Below are 23,716 nucleotides of genomic sequence, written 5' to 3' on the forward strand. Positions count from 1 at the left end.
TTCTTCCTGATTCCTGGCTAATGTCTTCATCTGAGCTCCTTGCTTTTTGATTTAAAAATAAATGGCTTCACAGACCCATCGGGGCACGCAATGAAATGCATCCTCTGCGTCAACGACCAACACAGGCTGGCGGGGTGGGAGGGCACCACACTTGCAACATAATGTGCCCACAACGTACCTTTTCGCGTGACTGTACACTCTCCCCCCCCCCCCCCGATGCTCCATCTGCCACCCTGAGGACAGCCACTCAGCCTGGGGGGGGGGGGTGGAGAACGCACCAACTCCTTACAGCCTGCAGCGGGAATTGAACCCTGAATCGCTGGCACTGTAATGCCAGACATCCCACCTCTCCCGGAAGTTCTGGGAGCCTTCCACGCATATTGATAGCAGCTCCCGGACGCCCAGAAAGTGTATACAATATCCCGGAAATCGATTTCTTTTTCGAGAGGGAGAGCGAGCATCCTGATTGGTCGCTCTTCGTGCTAAGTAGACCTATCAGTTTTGTCTGTGGGCGGGCTTTACAGCCGACCTCAAACATAATGACAGTGTTGCTCACTGCACTGTTTGCAACAGTGACTTTTCTATTGCCCATAGTGGGTTAAAATGTAAACGACATGTTGAGGTGAGTTTAACAGGTGTCATTTGTTCATTAGCATAGCTAACGTTATTTAAACTAGCTGGCTAGCTGCTAAGGAGCTACTCTATTGATGTCCTACGTGATGAGGCCAAACTCCCTGTAGACTTATAACCATATAACAATTACAGCACGGAAACAGGCCATCTCGGCCCTTCTAGTCCGTGCTGAACTCTTACTCTCACCTAGTCCCACTGACCTGCACTCAGCCCATAACCCTCCATTCCTTTCCTGTCCATATATCTATCCCATTTAACTTTAAACAACAACATCGAACCTGCTTCAACCACTTCTGCTGGAAGCTCGTTCCACACAGCTACCACTCTCTGAGTAAAGAAGTTGCCCCTCATGTGACCCCTAAACTTTTGCCCTTTAACTCTTAACTCATGTCCTCTTGTTTGAATCTCCCCCGCTCTCAATGGAAAAAGCCTATCCACGTCAACTCTATCTATCCCCCTCATAATTTTAAATACCTCTATCAAGTCCCCCCTCAACCTTCTACGCTGCAAAGAATAAAGACCCAACTTGTTCAACCTTTCTCTGTAACTTAGGAGATGAAACCCAGGCAACATTTTAGTAAATCTCCTCTGTACTCTCTCAATCTTATTGACATCTTTCCTATAATTCGGTGACCAGAGCTGTACACAATACTCCAAATTTGGCCTTACCAATGCCTTGTACAATTTCAACATTACATCCCAACTCCTATACTCAATGCTCTGATTTATAAAGGCCAGCATACCAAAAGCTTTCTTCACCACCCTATCCACATGAGATTCCACCTTCAGGGAACTATGCACCATTATTCCTAGAACCCTCTGTTCTACAGTATTCTTCAATGCCCTACCATTTACCATGTATGTCCTATTTTGATTAGTTCTACCAAAATGTAGCACCTCACATTTTTCAGCATTAAACTCCATCTGCCATCTTTCAGCCCACTCTTCTAACTAACCGAAATCTCTCTGCAAGCTTTGAAATCCTACTTCATTATCCACAACGCCACCTATCTTAGTATCATCTGCATACTTACTAATCTAATTTACCACCCCATCATCCAGATCATTAATGTATATGACAAACAACATTGGACCCAGTACAGATCCCTGAGGCACACCGCTAGACACCGTCCTCCAATCTGGCACACAGTTATCCACCCCAACTCTCTGGCGTCTCCCATCCAGCCACTGCTGAATCCATTTTACTACTTCGATATTAATACCTAACGATTGAACCTTCCTAACTAACCTTCCTTAAAGTTGTAATAGAATTAAAATATGACTCCATTATAATATAATATAAGTACATATTTTAATGTCACATTTTCTGCATGTACCCAACTTGGTTTACAGATTAGACAAGATCACGAAACAAAGTATTACATACACCCTTGGAGGTTGGCCAGTGGGCGGTGGGGGGCGGATATGGGGTTGCTACCTCCCTGAAATGAGTTTTTGCAGGGTGGGATGTCTGCAATGCGTCGTGCTAACCGTTATGCTACACACGGTTGAAAAGTTCCTGCACATCGTTTTCCACCTGACGGGTTCGCCCGTCACAAACGTTGCGAGCGTCCGCCTCCCTCCCCTCCCCCCCGCCACCGCGTCTCTGTAGGACGGTGTGGTTCCGCTGATTCTCCTGCCGCGAGAAGGTTCCCCTCTTCCGCCGCGATCTCCCTGGCCGCGTTGCTTCGTAAGCCGCTCGCCGGGATTCTCCCCCGCCAGTTTCGACCCGCTGATAAACAGACTGCCTTTTTCGCCTCTTGGGCAGGTACCCAGGATCCACGTTCATGGACCACGTTTTGCGTTACCAGGACACACCGGGAGTTAAAATGATCGTCGTCCTTGGTGAGGTGAGTAACTCTGAGGGGTAGCAGTCCAGTTCCTGAACTCGTATCCAAGTGACTGACTATTGCAAAGGTTCCCAACCTTTCTTACGCTGTGGGCCACTACCACTTAGCAAGGGGTCCCTAGGCTTAGTGGAAACCCACAATCAGGCTTACTGCTAGAAACGGAGCTAAAATATTCCCGGATGACGTCTTCTGTCTGTTGCATTCAGTGTTCAAAAGCGTTCAGAGTAAATTTATTATCAAAGTGCATATACGCCATCAGATACGACCCTGGCTGTTGTTTTCTTGCAGGAATTCACAGTACGCACAAATAAAGCAAAATAATAATAAATAAATAAGCAATAAATATCGAGAAGAGGAGATGAAGACTCCTTGGAAGCAAGTCCAGAGGTTGCGGGAACAGTTCAGTGTTGGGGTATTGTCCAGCCTGATGGGTGAGGGGTAATAACTGTTCCTGAACCTGGTGGTGTGGGTCCTGAGGCTCCTGTACCTCCTTCCTGATGGTTGAGGGGTAATAACTGTTCCTGAACCTGGTGGTGTGGGACCTGAGGCTCCTGTACCTCCTTCCTGATGGTTGAGGGGGTAATAACTGTTCCTGAACCTGGTGGTGTGTGTCCTGAGGCTCCTGTACCTCCTTCCTGATGGTTGAGGGGTAATAACTGCTCCTGAACCTGGTGGTGTGGGTCCTGAGGCTCCTGTACCTCCTTCCTGATGGTTGAGGGGGTAATAACTGTTCCTGAACCTGGTGGTGTGGGTCCTGAGGCTCCTGTACCTCCTTCCTGATGGTTGAGGGGTAATAACTGTTCCTGAACCTGGTGGTGTGAGTCCTGAGGCTCCTGTACCTCCTTCCTGATGGTTGAGGGGTAATAACTGTTCCTGAACCTGGTGGTGTGGGTCCTGAGGCTCCTGTACCTCCTTCCTGATGGCAGCAGCGAGAAGGGAGCATGGTCTGGGTGGGTGGGGGTCTCTGATGATGGCAGCAGCGAGAAGAGAGCATGTCCTGGGTTGACGGGGGTCGCTGATGCTGAAGAGCACTGATTGTAAAACTAATGTTCGGAGTTGTACGTTTGGCAGCCAGTCAGGATACCTTCAATAGTACATCTGCAGGAGCCTGTTAGAGGCATCCTGTAATGATCAAGAAAACAATTGCTGGGAACCAAATGACCTGGCCTGGTGTCTCGGGGCTCGGTGTGTTGGCACCTGCTCCCCCGTCCATTCACCCCTTGACACCCCCTCTCTGCCACCTGTCCCATACCCCTCCCGCAGCGCTCCACCCTCCCCATTCCCAACGTCATTTGCCAGATTTACAAACTCGCTGTCCGCTCCACATTGAGAAATACAGTACTGTGTGCGCCCCAGTTATATGACCTCTGAGATATGTACTTTGAGAATAAACTTGACTTTGACGTTGATGTACTGGGATGAAGAGCCTGACTTGATTCTGCAGATCAGAGGTTCCCAGCCCTTTTTGTGCCATGGACCAATACCATTAGGGAAGGGGTCCGTGGTCCCTGGGTTGGGAAACCCTGGACTCTTTAACTCTGAGAGCCGCCCAGATTGTTCCCACTTGGTCCTGGCACGTGGGGGGGGGCTCGGTGGGGCTGTGTCGCCAGGGAGCTGGAATGCCGCAGGCTGCCTGAGGATCCAAGGAGCCGCCTAATGGGAATCTTCTTCCAGATCGGCGGAACCGAGGAGTACAAGATCTGCACGGGCATCAGGGAAAGGAGAATTACGAAGCCCGTCGTCATTTGGTGCATCGGTACCTGTGCGACAATGTTTGCCTCGGAGGTAAGCGTTGGTCGCCGTAGACATTCTGGTAACTCGCTGTAAAGGTGGAGAAGTATTCATTTGCTATGAAGCCGTAACACTTAGGATTAGACCAGTTGGCCCGTCGAGTCTGCTCCCCCAATTCCATCGTGGCTGATTTACTATCCCTCTCGACCCCCCCCCCATTCCCCTGCCTCCTCCCCGTCACCTTTGACGCCCTGACTAACCGAGCGCCATGATGAAATGGCAGAGCAGACTCGATGGGCCAAATGGCCTGATTGTATGTCTTGTGCTGATTCTGTTTTTATAATAACCTCTCCTGGCGGGGTGTAATCGGCCCAATACGCTTTCTAAAATTCCATCTTCCCTGGAACATACTGGTGGCAATTCTGTACTGCTGTCTGAGAGAGTGTCCTCACATCAGCCCTGACCATCATGTCCCAGGGCAGCATCCTCTCACCATCTACCATCGCTGCAGGGCCTGGTACACACCCAGGACAAAGGAGTCATTGTGAAAACTCCCCGCCCTGAAAACTGCCTTTTCCAAACTCTCCCGTCTGGAAAGCGCTCAAGGGCTATCAGAACAAAAAAGAAAAATTCCGCACACCATCTTAAAAGTTTCTTCCCCCCCAGCAGTTAATCTGATCAACCATTCTAGTTAGACCTCCCCGCCCCCCTCTCTACCTGTTACCCCTGTTGCTGCCTTGTAAACACTTTGAATTGAATTGACTTTATTTCTTACATCCTTCACATACATAAGGAGTAAAAATCTTTAACGTTACTTCTCCGTCTAGGCTTCTTCAAGTCTGGGGGTAAATAGATAGTCTTACGATGATGAGTAAAGTTCAGTTCAGTTCGTGGTATTGAGTTGAGTAGTGATGGAGAGAGAGGGAGAGATTTGAGTCTTCAGGTGAGCTGACACCTGTCAATCTTCCCGTTGTCCTCCGAAGTCCTTCAGAAGTCACCGACTGTGACCACAACAAAGGGGACCATTCTTCTGTGGTGGAATTATCAACCCAGGTGAGGGTTGGACACACGAATAACTCCCCACCAGTCACACCCTTTTCACACTGTGAGAGCCACTGATCGATCCTCCAAAACCCACCTTTTCTGTGGGCACAACAAAGCTCAATCAGTGTCCAAAACCATGTGCCTGTAGGTCTATCATCTGACCTTCTATTTATCTCACCATGCTGAACACCAGCTGTCCATCAAGCAGCTCCTCCCTTCTCTCTCTCTGTAAGAACTTGGAAGCTGCGAGTGTCCTTGTAGAAAGTATAAACATGCTGCAGAGAAACCATGACACCATCTCAAAGCAGTCTTTGCCTCTCTCTCTCTCTTTTTAACAAGGTGTTCCACAGCTCTCTCTCTCTCTGTTTTCAAAAGCACAGTTCATAGGGGTAATTCAGGACCCCATCACACACCCATGTGGATTTTAACCTAGCGTGGTCTGGTCTTCTGATTAACCCTGCTCCATGGCTCTTAGGAACCCATTGTCCAGAGCTGCATTGTAAATTTAATCTACAATCCATATTCAGGTCTGAAGATTGGCAGCTGAGGTTAATACTTTGAGCCAAAACATGGGCTGTTTGCTCTTTTCCATAGTTGCTGCCTGGCCTGCTGAGTTCCTCCAGCATTTTGTGCGTCTGCTGCTTTGTTTTTTGTTGTACACCGCAAGTCCAGGATGTGCCAAGTCTGTCACTTGGAGCTGTGGGAGTAATTTCTTGTCTCTGGTCCAAGTAACGATGTTTTCTTCCCCACCCTGGTGACGCAGGTACAGTTTGGTCACGCTGGTGCCTGTGCTAATGAGAATTCCGAGACGGCGGTGGCGAAGAACCAGGCCCTGAGGGAGGCCGGGGCCATCGTGCCGAGGAACTTCGACGAGCTGGGAGAGACCATCAAGTAAGGGCTCTTGCCTTCGGGTATCCAAGGCAGTAAGAGGTTGGGAGGTGGCAGGCAAATTTAGCACTGAGTCCGAGCGCAGGGTATTCCGCCGGCTATTTGTGGGGGAGGTGGGTGCGCGTGGGCGGTCTCGGGCAGATGGAGCTCGTCAGCCCTGTTTGGCAGGGGCAGGGGCGGGGAAGAAGACGAGGAGCACAACTCCCAACGGCCATCGTGAGAGCAACATACGACACATTTCATACAACAAGCTATTCGGGGTAAGATGTTGCGTCTTCTTGATGGTGCCCGCACAGTCTATTAAGCTTCACGCAAAGGCGGGCTAAGCGGTCGCTTCAGGCAGAGGGGGAGCGGTTGGCAGCTCATCTAGGAGAGGGAAAACTCTGATCCCAAACCTCCCACTGCCTCGCGGCTACACCCGCCCACAAGGAAGGCTCCGGGTGGAAACGCCTGGAGGGGGTGGGGGAGAAATCAGGAGCTGGAGTCCCCTACGTCGAGCTCAGCGCTGACTGGCGACTCGTGCCGAATTGTATCAGTCCCTACCCCCAGACCCACACACAGTTTCCCCTTAACCCATGGTTTCTAGTTGTAGCCTCTCCGTGGAAAAAGCCTGCTTCCGTTGATTCATCCACCCGCGTGGAGAGGGGGGCGGGTGCCTGCTGCACGGGCAACTGCTTGCTCTCCGCATCGCGCGGCTTGCACGTCGAGTGACGGAGCTGGGCTCGGGAGCAACACCTGTTGTTGACCCCGAACAAACGGCGGGCCGCGGGTGGTTGGGTGGCGGGGGGGGGGTGGCGTTAGCTATCGGAGAAGCAGGGGGGTGAGGCTTGGAGACGGGAGTGAACAGCGCAGCAAGGGCGAGAAAATTCGCAAGGACGTCGCCGAGGCACAAGGACCTGAGTTCTGGGGAGAGGCTGAATAGGTCGGGAGTTTATTCTGTGCAGCGTAGAACACTGAGAGGAGATTTAGAACATAGAATAGTACAGCACAGTACAGGCCCTTCGGCCCACAGTGTTGTGCCGACCCTCAAACCCTGCCTCACATATAACCCCCCCCACCTAAAATTCCTCCATGTACCTGTCTAGTAATCTCTTAAACTTCACTAGTGTATCTGCCTCCACCACTGACTCAGGCAGTGCATTCCACGCACCAACCACTCTCTGAGTAAAAAACCTTCCTCTAATATCCCCCTTGAACTTCCCACCCCTTACCTTACAGCCATGTCCTCTTGTATTGAGCAGTGGTGCCCTGGGGAAGAGGCACTGGCTATCCACTCTATCTATTCCTCTTATTATCTTGTACACCTCTGTCATGTCTCTTCTCATCCTCCTCCTCTCCAAAGAGTAAAACCCTAGCTCCCTTAATCTCATAGAAACATAGAAAACGGGTGCAGGAGTAGGCCATTCGGCCCTTCGAGCCTGCACCGCCATTCAGTATGATCATGGCTGATCATCCAACTCAGAACCCTGTACCAGCCTTCCCTCCATACCCCCTGATCCCTTTAGCCACAAGGGCCATATCTAACTCCCTCTTAAATATAGCCAAGGAACTGGCCTCAACTGTTTCCTGTGGCAGAGAATTCCACAGATTCACCACTCTCTGTGAAGAAGTTTTTCCTAATCTCGGTCCTAAAAGGCTTCCCCTTTATCCTCAAACTGTGACCCCTCGTTCTGGACTTCCCCAACATCGGGAACAATCTTCCTGCATCTAGCCTGTCCAATCCCTTTAGGATTTTATACGTTTCAATCAGATCCCCCCCTCAATCTTCTAAATTCCAGAGAGTATAAGCCTAGTCGATCCAGCCTTTCATCATATGAAAGTCCTGCCATCCCAGGAATCAATCTGGTGAACCTTCTTTGCACCCCCTCTATGGCAAGGATGTCTTTCCTCAGATTAGGGGACCAAAACTGCACACAATACTCCAATAATCTCTGATCATAATGCATACTCTCTAAACCAGGCAGCATCCTGGTTAATCCCCTCTGTACCCTTTCCAATGCTGTTCCACATCCTTCCTATAGTGAGGCGACCAGAACTGGACACAGTACTCCAAGTGTGGCCTAACCAGAGTTTTATAGAGCTGCATCATTACATCGTGACACTTAAACTCTAACACCCCATAAGCTTTCTTAACTACCCTATCTACCTGTGAGGCAACTTTCAAGGATCTGTGGACATGTACCCCCAGATCCCTCTGCTCCTCCACACTACCAAGTATCCTGCCATTTACTTTGTACTCTGCCTTGGAGTTTGTCCTTCCAAAGTGTACCACCTCACACTTCTCCGGGTTGAACTCCATCTTGCACTTCTCATTCCATTTCTGCATCCTATCAATGTCTCCCTGCAATCTTCGACAATCCTCTACACTATCTACAAGACCACCAACCTTTATTTTTGATTGAGGTTTGCAGAGTTAGGAAGGGGTGAATACAAGCAGGCTTTTTCCACTGAGGCCGGGTGAGACTAGAACCGGGGGCCGTGGGTTAAGGGTGAAAGGTGAAATGTCTCAGGGGGAACCTGTTTGGCGGGAAGCTCCTTCACTCGAGGGAGGGAGGAAGGGTTGAGAGTGTGGAACGAGCTGCCAGCGGAAGTGGCGGATGCGGGTTCACTTTTTAGAGAAATTTGGGTGGGTACGTGGATGGGGAGGGGTGCGGAGGCTGATGGTGCCGGTGGGTGGGGCTGGGCGGATTATTGGTCTGACATGAGTTGGATGGGCCGAGTGACCTGTCTCTGACCTGCAGTGGTGTTCTGTGACTCTTATTCTACCGTAGGGGTTCCCAACCCTTTTGTTTTAAACGCCATGGACTCCAACCATTAAGTGTGGGTTCCATGGACCCTTGCTCTTCTGTCACGGGGGGGGGCGCTGAGGCGGCAGATATCAGAATCTGCGGCGTAGGTGAGATGGACGGTCACCATTTTCGGCTGAAGACCCTTCACCTGGGGATAGGATCGGTGTCCTTAACGGAAAGGGAGATGGGGGGGGGGGACCTGGGCGGGATCAAGTACTGCGGAGCGATCGTGCGGGTAGAGACCCGTCTGAAGAGTGGTTCTTTAATTTGGCAGGAGCGTTTACGATGACCTGATTGCCAAGGGGGCGATCGTGCCTGCACAAGAGGTTCCCCCGCCAACGGTGCCAATGGACTACTCCTGGGCCAGAGTGAGTGCTCTCAGGGACGTTCGCTGTGTTCGGAATCCTCCCCCCCACCTCCCCCACCAATAATCTGAATTATTCGTCTGCACTCGGTGTTCATTGAGATGAGATCCGTCACACCTCGCCGGCCCAAACCTTGCAAATAATAGAAACGTATTCAGCGAGCTAAGTTTTCAGTTGTTAAATACACACGGGCGGTATGAGAACGTGGCGGTCCGTCATTGTCGTTATGCGCCGCGTTGTTATGACATCATCGTTATGCGTTGTGCCGTATGACATCATTGTTATGTGCCGTGTCGTATAACGTCATTATGTGCTGTGTCAATATGACATCATCATTACGTGCCCTGTTGCTATGACGAGGGCGATCACGGTCTTTCCGTGACTGTGATCGTTCTTGGCAAATTTTATCTACAGAAGTGGTTTGCCATCGCCTTCTTCTGGGCAGTGACTTTACAAGACGGGTGACCCCCAGACATTATCAATACTCTTCAGAGATTGTCCGCCTGGCGTCAGTGGTCGCATCACCCAGGACTTGTGATCTGCACTGGCTGCTCGTACGACCGTCCACCACCTGATCCCATGGTTTCACCTGACCCTGATCGGGGGCTCAGCAGGTGCTACACCTCGCCCAGGGGTGACCTGCAGGCTAGCGGAGGGAAGGAGCACCTTACACCTCCTTTGGAATCTCCTCCCCACCGTGCATGCCACGATGTATCTAAATAAAATAAATAACATAATTTATAGATAAATAATTAAGCCCGCTTGAAAATCAGTCCACCTGAATATTTAAAATAGCTGCCTTAGTAACCATGAAATGAGTGGATTGCCTCCCCCGACCCCCCCAATCAGGGTCACGTGAAACCATGGGATCAGGTGGTGGACGGTCGTACGAGCAGCCAGTGCAGACCGCAAGTCCTGGTGATGCGACCACTGACGCCAGGCAGACAATCTCTGAAGAGTATTGATAATGGCTGGGGGGGGGGGGGGGGGTCACCCGTCTCGTAAAGTCACTGCCCAGAAGAACACGATGGCAAACCACTTCTGTAGAAAATATTGTCAAGAACAATCATGGCCATGGAAAGATCGCGATCTCCCACATCATACGACGCAGCACACAACGAGCGAACCATGCAAACTTGCGATAGCCAGCAAAAACTCACAACTGGTCAAAATTGGGTTTAATATCACTGGTGGCGTACACTATGAAATTGGTTGTGTTTAGAGCATAAGAACATAAGAAATAGGAGCAGGAGTCGGCCATCCGGCCTATCAAGTCTGCCCCGCCATTCAATAAGATCATGGCTGATCTGTCCGTAAACTCATCTCCACCTACCTGCCTTTTCCCCATAACCCTTAATTCCCCTACTATGTAAAAGCCTATCTTACTGTATCTTAAATATATTTACTGAAGAAGCCTCAACCGCTTCCCTGGGCAGAGAATTCCACAGGTTCACCACTCTCTGGGAAAAACAGTTTCTCCCCATCTCCGTCCTAAATCTTCTCCCCTGAATCTCGAGGCAATTTGCGGCAGCAGTACAGATCTGTAACTTACAGCAAGGAAAATGTACTGAAGAAATTAAATTAAACGAGTAGTACAAAAGAGAGAAGGAATGGTGAGGCAGTGCTCACGGGTGGGTTCATGGGTCTGTTCAGAAATCTGACGGTGGAGGGGAAGAAGCTGTTCTTGAATCGCTTAAGCAAAATAAACCAGAATTCTGACAGCCTGGTGGGAGAGTCTAGCTGTTGCTATTATTGCTGACTATAACATAGCAACCTACAGCACATTACAGGCCCTTCGGCCCACAATGTCGTGCCGACCGTGTGCCCTACCCCAGGAACTTCCCAGAATTCCCCTGGCGCACGGCCCTCTGTTTTTCTGAGCTCCGCGTACCTGTCGAAGAGCCTTCTTCAGATAGTAGAGCAAAACGCAGATGATGTGGCCCTGTTCTGATGTCCGGGGCGTGTCCCCGCTTCCTGCGCCGACAGGAGTTGGGCTTGATTCGGAAGCCTGCTTCCTTCATGACCAGCATCTGCGACGAGAGAGGCCAGGAGCTGATCTACGCGGGGATGCCCATCACCGAGATCTTCAAGGAGGACATGGGCCTGGGAGGCGTCCTGGGTCTGCTCTGGTTCCAGAGAAGGTGAGGCGCTTACCTTGTTCTGACATACCGATGAGATCTATCTATCTCTCTATCTATCTATCTATCTATCTGTCTCTCTCTCTCCCTCTCTCTGTCTCTCTCTGTCTCTCTCTCTCTGTCTCTCTGTCTGTCTCTCTCTCTTGTAGGGCTGCCCACCACCATTTCATGAGTAGCATTGTGCCATAGACCATAAGACAAAGGAGCAGAAGTCGGCCATTCGGCCCATCGAATCTGCTCCGCCATTTTGTCATGAGCTGATCCATTCTCCCATTTAGTCCCACTCCCCCGCCTTCTCACCATGACCTTTGATGCCCTGGCTACTCAGATACCTATCAATCTCTGCCTTAAATACACCCAATGACTTGGCCTCCACTGCTGCCCGTGGCAACAAATTCCAGAGATTCACCACCCATAGGCGCCACTCAGGGGCTTAAAACGTAGAACGCAGGACAGTCCAACGCAGGAGCGGGCCCCCTCGGCCCATGGCGTTGCGCTGAACCAGTGAAGAGCGGGAGGAATGGGAGCGGGAGGAATGGGAGCAGGAGTCGGCCACCTGGCCCATCGAGCCTGCCTCCGCCATTCAGTAAGACCGTGGGCTGACCTCGCCCTGGTGACTCTGGGCGAATTTGGTCCGCGGAAACGGGTCGTCAGGCGGCTAGCTGAACTAATCTCGTCCGCCTCCACGAGGTCCGCGCGCCCTTCCTGTGAACGGAAGGAGTTTGTACGCTCTCCCCGCTGACCGGGCGCGGGCTTTTCCTCCGGGTGCTGCGGTTTCCTCCCGCGTTCCCAAGACGTACCGGCTTGGTAGGTTGATTGGCCGTCATAAATTGTCCCGCGGTTAGGCCTGGGTTAGATGTGGGGGGTTGTTGGGCGGCGCGGCTCGAAAGGCTGGAAGTGCCCGTACTGCGCTGTATCTAAACTTTCCTCTCACCCCTGTGTCTACTGAAATGCCCCTGAAACGTCCCTAATGTATCTGCCTCTACCACCACCCATATAACCATAGAACAATTACAGCACGGAAACAGGCCATCTCGGCCCTCCTAGTCCGTGCCGAACTACTACTCTCACCTCGTCCCACCGACCTGCACTCGGCCCATACTCAGTCCATTCCTATCCTGTCCATATATCTATCCAATTTAACTTTAAATGACAACATCGAACCTGCCTCAACCACTTCTGCTGGAAGCTCGTTCCACACAGCTACCACTCTCTGAGTAAAGAAGTTACCCCTAAACTTTTGCCCTTTAACACTCAACTCATGTCCTCTTGTTTGAATCTCCCCCACTCTCAATGGAAAAAGCCTATCCACGTCAACTCTATCAATCCCCCTCATAATTTCAAATGCCTCTATCAAATCCCCCCTCAACCTTCTACGCTCCAAAGAATAAAGACACAACTTGTTCAACCTTTCTCCTGAGATGAAACCCAGGCAACATTTTAGTAAATCTCCTCTGTACTCTCTCAATTTTATTGACATCTTTCCTATAATTCAGTGACCAGAACTGTACACAATACTCCAAATTTGGCCTCACCAATGCCTTATAGAATTTCAACATTACATCCCAACTCCTATACTCAATGCTCTGATTTATAAAGGCCAGCATACCAAAAGCTTTCTTCACCACCCTATCCACATGACATTCCACCTTCAGGGAACTATGCACCATTATTCCTAGACCCCTCTGTTCTACTGCATTCTTCAATGCCCTACCATTTACCATGTATGTCCTATTTTGATTAGTCCTACCAAAATGTAGCACCTCACATTTATCAGCATTAAACTTCATCTGCCATCTTTCAGCCCACTCTTCCAACTGGCCTAAATCTCTCTGCAAGCTTTGAAAACCTACTTCATTATCCACAACGCCACCTATCTTAGTTCCATCTGCATACCTACTAATCCAATTTACCACCCCATCATCCAGATCATTAATATATATGACAAACAACATTGGACCCAGTACAGATCCCTGAGGCACACCACTAGACACCGTCCTCCAATCTGACACACGGTTATCCACCACTACTCTCTGGCGTCTCCCATCCAGCCACTGAAGCTACAAGCATTCTTCAAATCCTTCCCCATCTTTCATTCTTCAGTGCTGACGAAGGGTTCCAGCCCGAAACGTTGACTCACCGTTTCTAACTGATGCTGCCTGACCTGCTGAGTTCATCCAGCCTACTGAAAGTGTTGCTGAATCCATTTCACTACTTCGATATTAATGCCTAACGATTGAACCTTCCTAACCTCCCCTTGCTACACATTCCAGGCATCCACCACTCTCGGTGTAATATAAAAAAAAACTTGCCCCTTACATCCCCTTTGAAATTAGCCCCTCTCACCTTAAAAGCATGCCCTCTGGTACTAGACGTTTCAACCCTTGGGGAGGGGGCGGTGGGGGAGAGATGCTCTCTGTCCACTCTCTCTGTGCCTCCGTGTGTCAAGATCTCTCCTCAGCCTCCGCCTCTCCGGGGAAAACAACCCAAGTTTGTCCAACGTGCCCGCTATTCCAGGCAGAATCCTAGTGAACCTCCCGCACCCTCTAGGTACAGCACCTGCCCTCTAATTAATCCAAGCAGCATCCTCGTAAGCCTCTTCTCCACCCTCCCGTGATAAAACGTGCCCTCTAATGCAGGCAGTGAAGGGTAAACCCCTCTTTTATTGGGGACGCTAAGGAAATAAAACTGCGGTTATTTTCTCCCCCTCCTTGTCCAAAGGTGCTGCGTGGAAGATTCGAGGAACGAAAAGGGGGAGAGTGAAGGATTAAATTTCACTATGTAACATAAGAAATAGGAGCACAATATGGCCGTTCCACCCAGCAGGACATACTCAGTAGGATATGACACACTTTTTGACAACAGGAGCTCAAAATAGATATCAGTCTCTCCGTTTTAAAAACAAGGCCTGCATCATTTCATTAGTGAGGTTACAAACAGGACAGGTGTTGACAAGGGACTGCAGCCGGCAGACGAGGTACGCCAAGTGGCCCCACGTTTCCCTAGGCTGAAATAGATTACTGCTTCCTGATGGTTCCTTCCCTTACCTCCTCGAAACCTCTCGAACACTGAAATGGTAGAGTGGATGTGGAGAGGATGTTTCCTATAGTGGGGGAGTCTAGGACCGGAGGACACAGATAGAGTGGATGTGGAGAGGATGTTTCCTATGGTAGGGGAGTCTAGGACCAGAGGGCACAGATAGAGTGGATGTGGAGAGGATGTTCCCTTTACTGGGGGAGTCTAGGACCAGAGGGCACAGATAAAGTGGATGTGGAGAGGATGTTTCCTATAGTGGGGGAGTCTATGACCAGAGGGCACAGATAGAGTGGATGTGGAGAGGATGTTTCCTGTAGTTGGGGAGTCTAGGACCAGAGGACACAGATAGAGTGGATGTGGAGAGGATGTTTCCTATAGTGGGGGGAGTCTAGGACCAGAGGACACAGATACAGTGGATGTGGAGAGGATGTTTCCTATAGTGGGGGAGTCTAGGACCAGAGGACACAGATACAGTGGATGTGGAGAGGATGTTTCCTATAGTGGGGGGAGTCTAGGACCAGAGGACACAGATAGAGTGGATGTGGAGAGGATGTTCCCTTTACTGGGGGAGTCTAGGACCAGAGGGCACAGATAAAGTGGATGTGGAGAGGATGTTTCCTGTAGTTGGGTAGTCTAGGACTAGAGGACACAGATAGAGTGGATGTCTTTGTAAAATGTCCTAAGTAGTGGGAAGTTCACATCTACAGATGCGCTGGGCTGTCCACACCACTCTCTGCAGAATCCTGTAATTGAGGGAGGTACAGTTCCCATACCAGGCAGTGATGCAGCCAGTCAGGATGCTCTCAATTGTGCCACTGTAGAAAGTTCTTAGGATTTTGGGGCCAAGATCAAATTTCCTCAACCCCCTAAGGTGAAAGAGGCACTTGTTGTGCCTTTTACACCACACAGCCAGTATGTACAGACCACGTGAGATCCCCAGTGATGTGGGTGCCAAGGAACTCACAGCTGTTCCCCCTCTCAACCCCAGATCCGTTGATGTCAATAGGGGTTAGCCCGTCAGCACTCCTCCTGTCGTCCACAACCAGCTCCTTTGTTTTGGTGATCTCAGCAGGTCAGGCAACATCTATGGAGAGGAATGAGCAGTCAACGTATCAAGCCCTTCATCAGGAGAATGAAGAAAGGTCTCTGCCCAAAATGGTGACTGCTTAGTCCTCTGTGTAGATACTGCCTAACCTGCTGTGTTCCTCCAGCTTAGATCTGCTGGTTTTAAGGGCATTACAAACGCAAAATAACTTCATCCAATAGCTGTTCTTTTTTTTTCCTTCTTTCTTGCTTTTCAAATCTTTTTATTATTATTATCCAAAATTAACAAGTGTACATCGAAGTAGGCAACTCTTACAATGTCTCAAAAAAAAACATTGTTTTAAAGATTGAAAAAGTTTTGGTGACAAAAAAAAGAAAAAAAGACCCTACTAAGCAAGAAAAAGTGAGGGGAAAAAAACCCCATTTGGTGTTCAACCCCAGAGCCATGCATCACACAAAAAACTTCCGCTGTTCTTTTTTTTTTGCTCCTTGCCCGTGTGGGGTACTAATCTTGCCTTGCCTCTCCTTCAAGGTTGCCGAAGCACGCCTGTCAGTTCATCGAGATGTGCCTGATGGTGACGGCAGACCACGGGCCAGCCGTCTCCGGGGCTCACAACACCATCGTGTGCGCCCGGGCAGGGAAGGACCTGATCTCCAGCCTCACGTCCGGCCTTCTGACCATCGTGAGTCACTTAGTATTAACTCGAACCAGCACGGGCGCGCGCTGCGCCGAGGTTTTAACCCGCGTGCCTTTGTCGTTCTTTGCTTTTCTGATTTTTTTTTTAAACTAGTTGGTACAGGACCTAGGTCTGTCCGAATAGTAAAGTCGTAAGGTGGACAGAGAAAGCTCAGTGTTGGCATGTGTCCGAGCTGCTGTACTGAGCGACACCTGCTCTGTCATTTTTCAAATAACTGCTGTTACGTAACCGGCAACAATGAATATCAATCGAGACAACCAAAACAACCAAGCATTTATTAAACACGGATAAAGACAGACCAAACGAAAACCTTAACCAGAAATTAACTGCTATGCGGCCATTCAACAAATCGTCACTCGCTACTGGTTCTTAAAGCGTTAAATGCGAAAACAGTTCTTAAAATGGTAAATTCGAAAGTCCAACAGATTTATACGTTCAATTGGGAGAGACTTCTCTGGAGAAGGATTTCTTCATAGACGCGACTTCCCTGCTGGTTCTGTCCACAGGATTCATGATGAAGGAAATAAACGGCTTAAAACAACTGACCTTAAATTCTTCTAGAGAGCAAATCCCGCATGAACTCCTTGCTCTTTTGGCAAGAGTTATCCTTAATGCAGGTGGCTGCTTCTTCAACTCAATTATTAAATTGCCGAACACTCCCGACTTCTCTTAATCCTTCAGGTCCTGTACTTCGATAAAGTCTTCACTCTCCAATACTACTGGAAAAAGGTACATCAACACATCTAGCAGAAATTGCCAATCCAGCACTATTGTACCTTGCAACAGAACGTAACACTCCGTTTTAAAAATGAAACTGCGTCATAAAAACAAATACGCAACAGAAACGGAGACACATCAACGTTCCAGCTGGAAAACTAAAACTAACTGCGTCATCTGAAGTCTTCCCTTATATACCCGTGGTGAACATGTCATCACGTGACCTCACATCGGCGGGAAAATTACATCAGGTGACCTCCAAAAGACCATTACATCATTCTCACAAGATCTCCTTGAGGTATGTAACGCTGCCTATTCTCCTCTGACCGCTCTCGTTAACGCAGAGCTGCTGCTCACTGGAAGGTTTTGGTTTTGCCACACCTTTCTCTGTAAACTCCAGAAAACGGGTTCCACGGACCCCATGCTTAATGGCGTTGGTCCGTGACATCAGGAGAGGTCGGGAACCCCTGCTCTGGAGACTGTTGTGCGTGAAAATTCCGGAAGATTCAGCAGTTTCCGAGGTACTCAAACCACCCCGTCTGGCACCGACAATCATTCCATGGTCATAGTCACTTGGATCACATTTCTTCCCCAGTCTGATGTTTGGTCTGAACAACAACTGAACCTCTTGTCCATGTCTGCATGCTTTTACACATTGAGTTGCTGCCACAATGAGTGGCTGATGATATACAGTTGGGAGAAAGTTTGTGAACCCTTTGCAATTACCTGTTTTTCTGTATTAATTACTCAAATAGTGTGGTCTGATCTTCATCTAAGTCACAATCATAGACAAACACAATCTGCGTAAACTAATAACATACAAACAATATTCATCGTGGCTATCCCTCAAGGTCGAGGATGATGGTCTTCGTTCTGTACAGAGTGAAGACACCTGTGCGTGTATTGGTTTAACGTGTACTTGATGTTGCACTCCAAGAAGCACACGATACTTCACAAATCAACCTACTGATTCCAATGGCACGGAAACCACGACGATTGGAGCTGATGGATTTGTTGCAGCCTTCATCCGCCTTCACAGCCGTTGAGTTCGAAGTAACTTCGTCCGCCTGTTCCACCGTTGAGGTCTTGGTTGGATTGTTCTTTGTCAGGGACCTCACCCTCGACCTTACCGCCATGGGTGACCCTACCAGGAGCATAGCTCCAGACGGCATCGCTCTCGGGATCTCAGGACCACGCGAGCCTCTCCACCGCGACAAGGTGACAATCCATGGAGAAGAAACAATAGTACTTCTCATTAATACTGAGTACGCCATTTGAGCAATCACAGTCTAGGTTCAAAGAAGTGTGTGAACCTCTGGGGTAATGCCTTCTACATGTAGCCCCCCCCCCCCCGGCCAGCCTCAGGGTCGCTCGGCTCGCTGTCGTCTAGGGAAACAGCCCTCGGCCCCGCCAAACTGGGTAATAGTTTGTGTGGATGCTGTGTGATGTACCCCACCCCGCCCAAATAACAGACAATACACCAGATACGATTAAATGATTTACAGTTTATAGATATTACTGGAGCTATATAATTAATAGAGAATAAAATATAAAAGGAAAATAAGAGGCGCCACACTTATCAAAGTTCAATCTCTTCGTGCACAAACAGTTGGAGCTCAGGACCCTTCTTCTTCACCCTGCGACCCCTCGGACCACCTCGACTGGCTGCCTGGGACCAACAACGGTGGTCGACCAGACGCTCCACACGAGCCCGTCTCCGTCTCCTCTCCTCGCCGAACGCCCCGCTCGGGGTCCGACCCCCGTTAGCGGACTCACGCACCTGGTCCATCCTCTGTCTCTCTCTCTCTCTCCCGCCTTCTGCCCCAAAACCCCGCGCATGCAATATCTTCAGATACACCAAAAACATAACAACTATCCCAATTGGTTCGTAACATCTTCTTATCGCAGTCTAACCCAAAACAAGCTGCTAGCGCAAGAACTCTCTCAGCGTTTAACATAACAAAGAAGCCATTTTAATTGGCCTACGCAGTAACATAAAAGACGAAACCCTCTTACATACGAAAGTTATTTGGAGTCGGGTGTTCCAATCAATGAGATGAGATTGGAGCTGTGGGTTGTAGATGTGGCCTGATCTCCTCCAAAGATCTGTTTATGTGCACCATGCCTCGATCAAAACAACTTTTAGAGGACTCCAGAAGAAGAACTGTAGAGAAGCATGAAGCTGGAAAACTCTACAGAAACATTTCTAAAGACCTGAGTGTTCATCAGTCCACAGTACGAGAAATCGTCTACAAATGGAGGAAACTGAGAACTGTTGCTACTCTCCCCAGGAGTGGGCACCCTGCAAAGATCACACCAAGAGCACAATGTGCAGTGGTGAAGGAGGTGAAAAAGAACCCAAGGGTAACAGCAAAAGATCTGCAGTAATCTCTAGAACTTGGTAAGCACTCTGTCCACGTGTCCGCTCTTAAGAAAAACACTGAACAAGAATGGATCAGCAAATTTGCTGATGATACAAAGATTGGAGGTGTAGTAGACAGTGAGGAAGGTTTTCAGAGCCTGCAGAGGGACTTGGACCAGCTGGAAAAATGGGCTGAAAAATGGCAGATGGAGTTTAATACACACAAGTGTGAGGTATTGCACGTTGGAAGGACAAACCAAGGTAAAACATACAGGGTTAATGGTAAGGCACTGAGGAGTGCAGTGGAACAGAGGGATCTGGGAATACAGATACAAAATTCCCTAAAAGTAGCGTCACAGGTAGATAGGGTCGTAAAGAGAGCTTTTGGTACATTGGCCTTTATTAATCGAAGTATTGTGTATAAGAGCTGGAATGTTATGATGAGGTTGTATAAGGCATTGGTGAGGCCGAATCTGGAGTATTGTGTTCAGTTTTGGTCACCAAATTACAGGAAGGATATAAATAAAGTTGAAAGAGTGCAGAGAAGGTTTACAAGGATGTTGCCGGGACTTGAGAAACTCAGTTACAGAGAAAGGTTGAATAGGTTAGGACTTTATTCCCTGGAGCGTAGAAGAATGAGGGGAGATTTGATAGAGGTATATAAAATTATGATGGGTATAGATAGAGTGAATACAAGCAGGCTTTTTCCACTGAGGCAAGGGGAGAAAAAAACCAGAGGACATGGGTTAAGGGTGAGGGGGGGAAAGTTTAAAGGGAACATTAGGGGGGGCTACTTCACACAGAGAGTGGTGGGAGTATGGAATGAGCTGCCAGACGAGGTGGTAAATGCAGGTTCTTTTTTCACATTTAAGAATAAATTGGACAGATACATGGATGGGAGATGTATGGAGGGATATGGTCCATGTGCAGGTCAGTGGGACTAGGCAGAAAATGGTTCGGCACAGCCAAGAAGGGCCAAAAGACCTGTTTCTGTGCTGTAGTTTCTATGGTTTCTATGGAATGGTGTTCACGGAAGGACACCACGGTGCTCTCTGAATCAAAAATTGCTGCATGTCTCGAGTTTGCAAAAGACCACGTGGATGTTCCACAATGCTCTGTGGACGGATGGGAAAAGAAGTTGAACTTTTTGCAGAAATGCTGTGTTTGGAGGGGAAAGGGGCACTGCACATCAAACACCAAAACCTCACCCCAACCGTGAAGCACGGCGAAAAGAGCATCATGGTTTGGGGCTGCTTTGCTGCCCTCAGGGCCTGGAGGGCTTGCAATCATTGAGGCAACAATGAATTCAAAATCGGATCAGGACATTTTACAGGAGGATATCCGGGAAGCTTAATAGAAGTTGATGATGCAACAATACAATGATCTGAAAGAAGAGTAAATAAACAACTGGATGGTTTAAAAAGAAAATAAAAATCATGTTTTCAAATGCCCAAACCTTAACCCAATTGAGGTGCTGTGGCATGACCTGAAGAGGGCTGTCTCCTCTAACTATGGAATCCTTTGCACTTCTCTTCTCATCCCCACTCCGCCCTTCTGAGCCACAGAGGCAGACTCTGAGTAAGAGATTCCATCACTGTGGCTTCCCCCTTGTAGACCCCCCGACAGTATCCAAAACGGTTATTGAGGTTGTCAGCCACAGGGGGTGCTCTGCACTGGCTGCCTGACCCCTTTCCCTCTCCTGACCGTCACCCAGCTACCTTTTTCCTGCAACGTTAGGGGTGACTCCCTCCCTGTAGCTCCAACCTATCACCTCCTCGTCCTCCCGTATGAGCCAAAGGGCATCGAGCTGCAGAGCCAGTTCCCTTAAGGCGGTCTCTAAGGAGCTGCAGATGCAGTTATCAGGGAGACTGGGGGTCTCCCAGACTCCCTACATCTCACACAAAGAGTGAGCCACTAACTCTGGACCCTTTCTCAATGCACTGACTGTTCACCCATAGACAAAGAAAGAGAAAACTTTCTGGAAACTTACTCAGAGCGTCCGTCCGTTCTCGCCAAAGCCTGACCGCTCTAAGACTATCCACTCCAACAATGGCCACTCCACTTGCACCTCGCTTCTCTTTATTGGCATTTGCCCAATGCCTGGAAGGTCGTTGTGGTTGCAGCCCGCCCAAAAGTACCAGAAGGTCCCGAGCTTCCTTTTCAAAAGCCTTGCACCGTCTCAACCAAAGGGTGACCTACAGGCTAGCGGAGAGGAGGAGGATGTTATCGAGGTTTTCTACATTTTGCATATGAATTTGGACTGTGATCTGTGGACTTTTTTTTATCAGTCCTATAGTTTTTTTTATATTCTGTGCTTTTTGCCTGTTCTTTCAGATTTTTTTTGTGGGGGTGGGAAGGGGATTGGGGTGGGCCGATGTTCTTGTGTTTTTTCTGTGGGTTTCTTTGTGCAGGAAGAGGGAGTAATTGGAGCCCGATGTTCTTTCCGTGTTTCATTCACCGGGGGCGGGGGGGGGCGCGGGATCAGTGTTCATGTTGAGTGTTTGTTCTTTTTTTGCGCAGGGAGAGGGGTATTTTGGGGGCCCCTGCCCTCGTTTTTTGGAGGGGTGATAATAGTGTTGCTGTTCTTTTTTTTTTCCTCGTGGTTTCGTGACTATCTGGAAAAGGAGAATCTCAGAGTTGTGTACCTTGATAATAAATGAACGCCTCCTGTGGTAGAGACTTATCTCTGCCCGGCCACCCCACGATTTAGTTGAAAAGCTGCCGAGTCCCAGCGTAGGGACAGGCGCCCCCCTGAGCTAATGCGCCACCCGTGACCTGGATCTGTTTCCGCTCCTGCAGGGTGACCGGTTCGGAGGCGCGCTGGACGCGGCGGCCAAGCAGTTCAGCAAGGCCTTCGACAGCAGCCTCATTGCGATGGACTTTGTCAACAAGATGAAGAAGGAAGGGAGGCTGATCATGGGGATTGGACACCGGGTGAAGTCGGTGAGTTCTGGCGTAGACGCTAGAAATCCTGGGGGGGGGGCGCGCGCAGGGTGCCGGAGGAGTTGTGGCCCGTCCTGTCACCTCATCACCAGAAGGACGTGGAGGATTCAGAAAGGGTGCAGAGGGGAGGGGGCGTACCGGGGTGCGGCCTGGATTATGAGGGCAGGCTGAGCAAGCTGGGGCTTTTCTCCTTGGAGCGAAGGAAGGTGAGGGTGACTTGATAGAGGAGTACAAGATGATAAGAGGTACAGATCGCATGAACAGCCATAGACTTCTTCCCGAGGCGGAAATGCACGATAGAAAATGGGAGTGGGGGGCATAATTTTTAAGGCGATCGGCGTAGAGTATGGGGCGGGACGTCAGGGGTAAGTCCTTTACACACAGAGGGGTGGGTGTGTGGAAGGTGCTGCCCAGGGGTGGCGTCAGACCCAGATTCGTTAGGGGCATTTTAAGAAGAACACAGATAGCAGAAGAATAGGGGGCTATGGACAAGGGAAGGGTTGGATCGAAGAGTAGGTTAATCTCACCACTGCCTGTAAGGAAACTGTGAGCAAAGCCACTGGAGAGAGACTGAAGCTGGTGCATACAGATGTGGTCTATTCAATGAAATGAGACATGCTCTGGAGGAAGAAGGCCTGTTCACCCAATATTACATGACATTTTGTATGCTAAAGGTCAAAGGACAATTCTGTCATCACAATGCACGGTCGTGCACTTTGGTATTAGAAATAAACATGCTGACTATTTTCTAAACAGGGAGAAAATCCAAAAATCTGAGGTGCAAAGGGACTTGGGAGTCCTTGTGCCGAACTCCCTAAAGTTTAGCTTGCAGGTTGAGTCATTGGTGAGGAAGGCAAATACCATGTTAGCGTTCATTTCAAGTAGTCGAGAATACAAGAGCAAGGATATGATGCTGAGGCTTTATAAGGCACTGGTGAGGCCTCACCTTGAGTTTTGGGCTCCTCGTCTTAGAAAAGATGTGCTGGCGTTGGAGAGGGTCCAGAGGAGGTTCACAAGGACGAGTCCAGGAATGAAAGGGTTACCAAACGAGGAACGTTTGATGGGTCTGTACTCGCTGGAATTTAGAAGGATGAGGGGGGGATCTTATTAAAACCTTTCCAACGTTGAAAGACCGAGACAGAGTAGATGTGGAAAGGATGTTTCCCATGATGGGAGAGTCACGGCCTCAGGATATAGATGCAGAGTGGAACAGGCTTCTAAAGTCACTAATTTAATCCTAGTTTCTGTAACAGTTTTGATTGACCAGTCAGGGTTGTTAGCCCTGACCTGAACCACCCCCCCCACCCCCCAAAAAACCTGGAGGACTGGTGAACCATTTGACCATTTTTTTGGCCTCTTTGGTGACTTTACCAAGAGCCAAAGCATAAAGCCCTGATTCCAGTCCAGTCGCTGAGGTACGCAAACCTCCAAACCAGGGCGAGTTTGGAGGAAAGACAGAAGTGTGTGTGTGTGTGTGT

At 49.3% G+C, this 23,716-nt stretch overlaps 1 protein-coding gene across 1 annotated transcript in view; it reads left to right on the forward strand.

Moving 5' to 3' along the window:
• The window catches only part of aclya (ATP citrate lyase a), a 204,334-nt gene that overhangs the window by 159,580 nt on the left and 21,038 nt on the right, over positions 1-23,716 (forward strand). The window contains exons 19-25 of the mRNA XM_063038010.1: positions 2,402-2,483; positions 4,158-4,268; positions 6,022-6,149; positions 9,210-9,303; positions 11,287-11,441; positions 16,051-16,201; positions 22,095-22,238. Coding sequence (XP_062894080.1) covers positions 2,402-2,483; positions 4,158-4,268; positions 6,022-6,149; positions 9,210-9,303; positions 11,287-11,441; positions 16,051-16,201; positions 22,095-22,238 — 865 coding nt within the window. The remainder of the gene's footprint in view (positions 1-2,401; positions 2,484-4,157; positions 4,269-6,021; positions 6,150-9,209; positions 9,304-11,286; positions 11,442-16,050; positions 16,202-22,094; positions 22,239-23,716) is intronic.

Source organism: Mobula hypostoma, chromosome X1 (genome assembly GCF_963921235.1).
Source record: "Mobula hypostoma chromosome X1, sMobHyp1.1, whole genome shotgun sequence".
NCBI classification, from domain to species: domain Eukaryota; kingdom Metazoa; phylum Chordata; class Chondrichthyes; order Myliobatiformes; family Myliobatidae; genus Mobula; species Mobula hypostoma.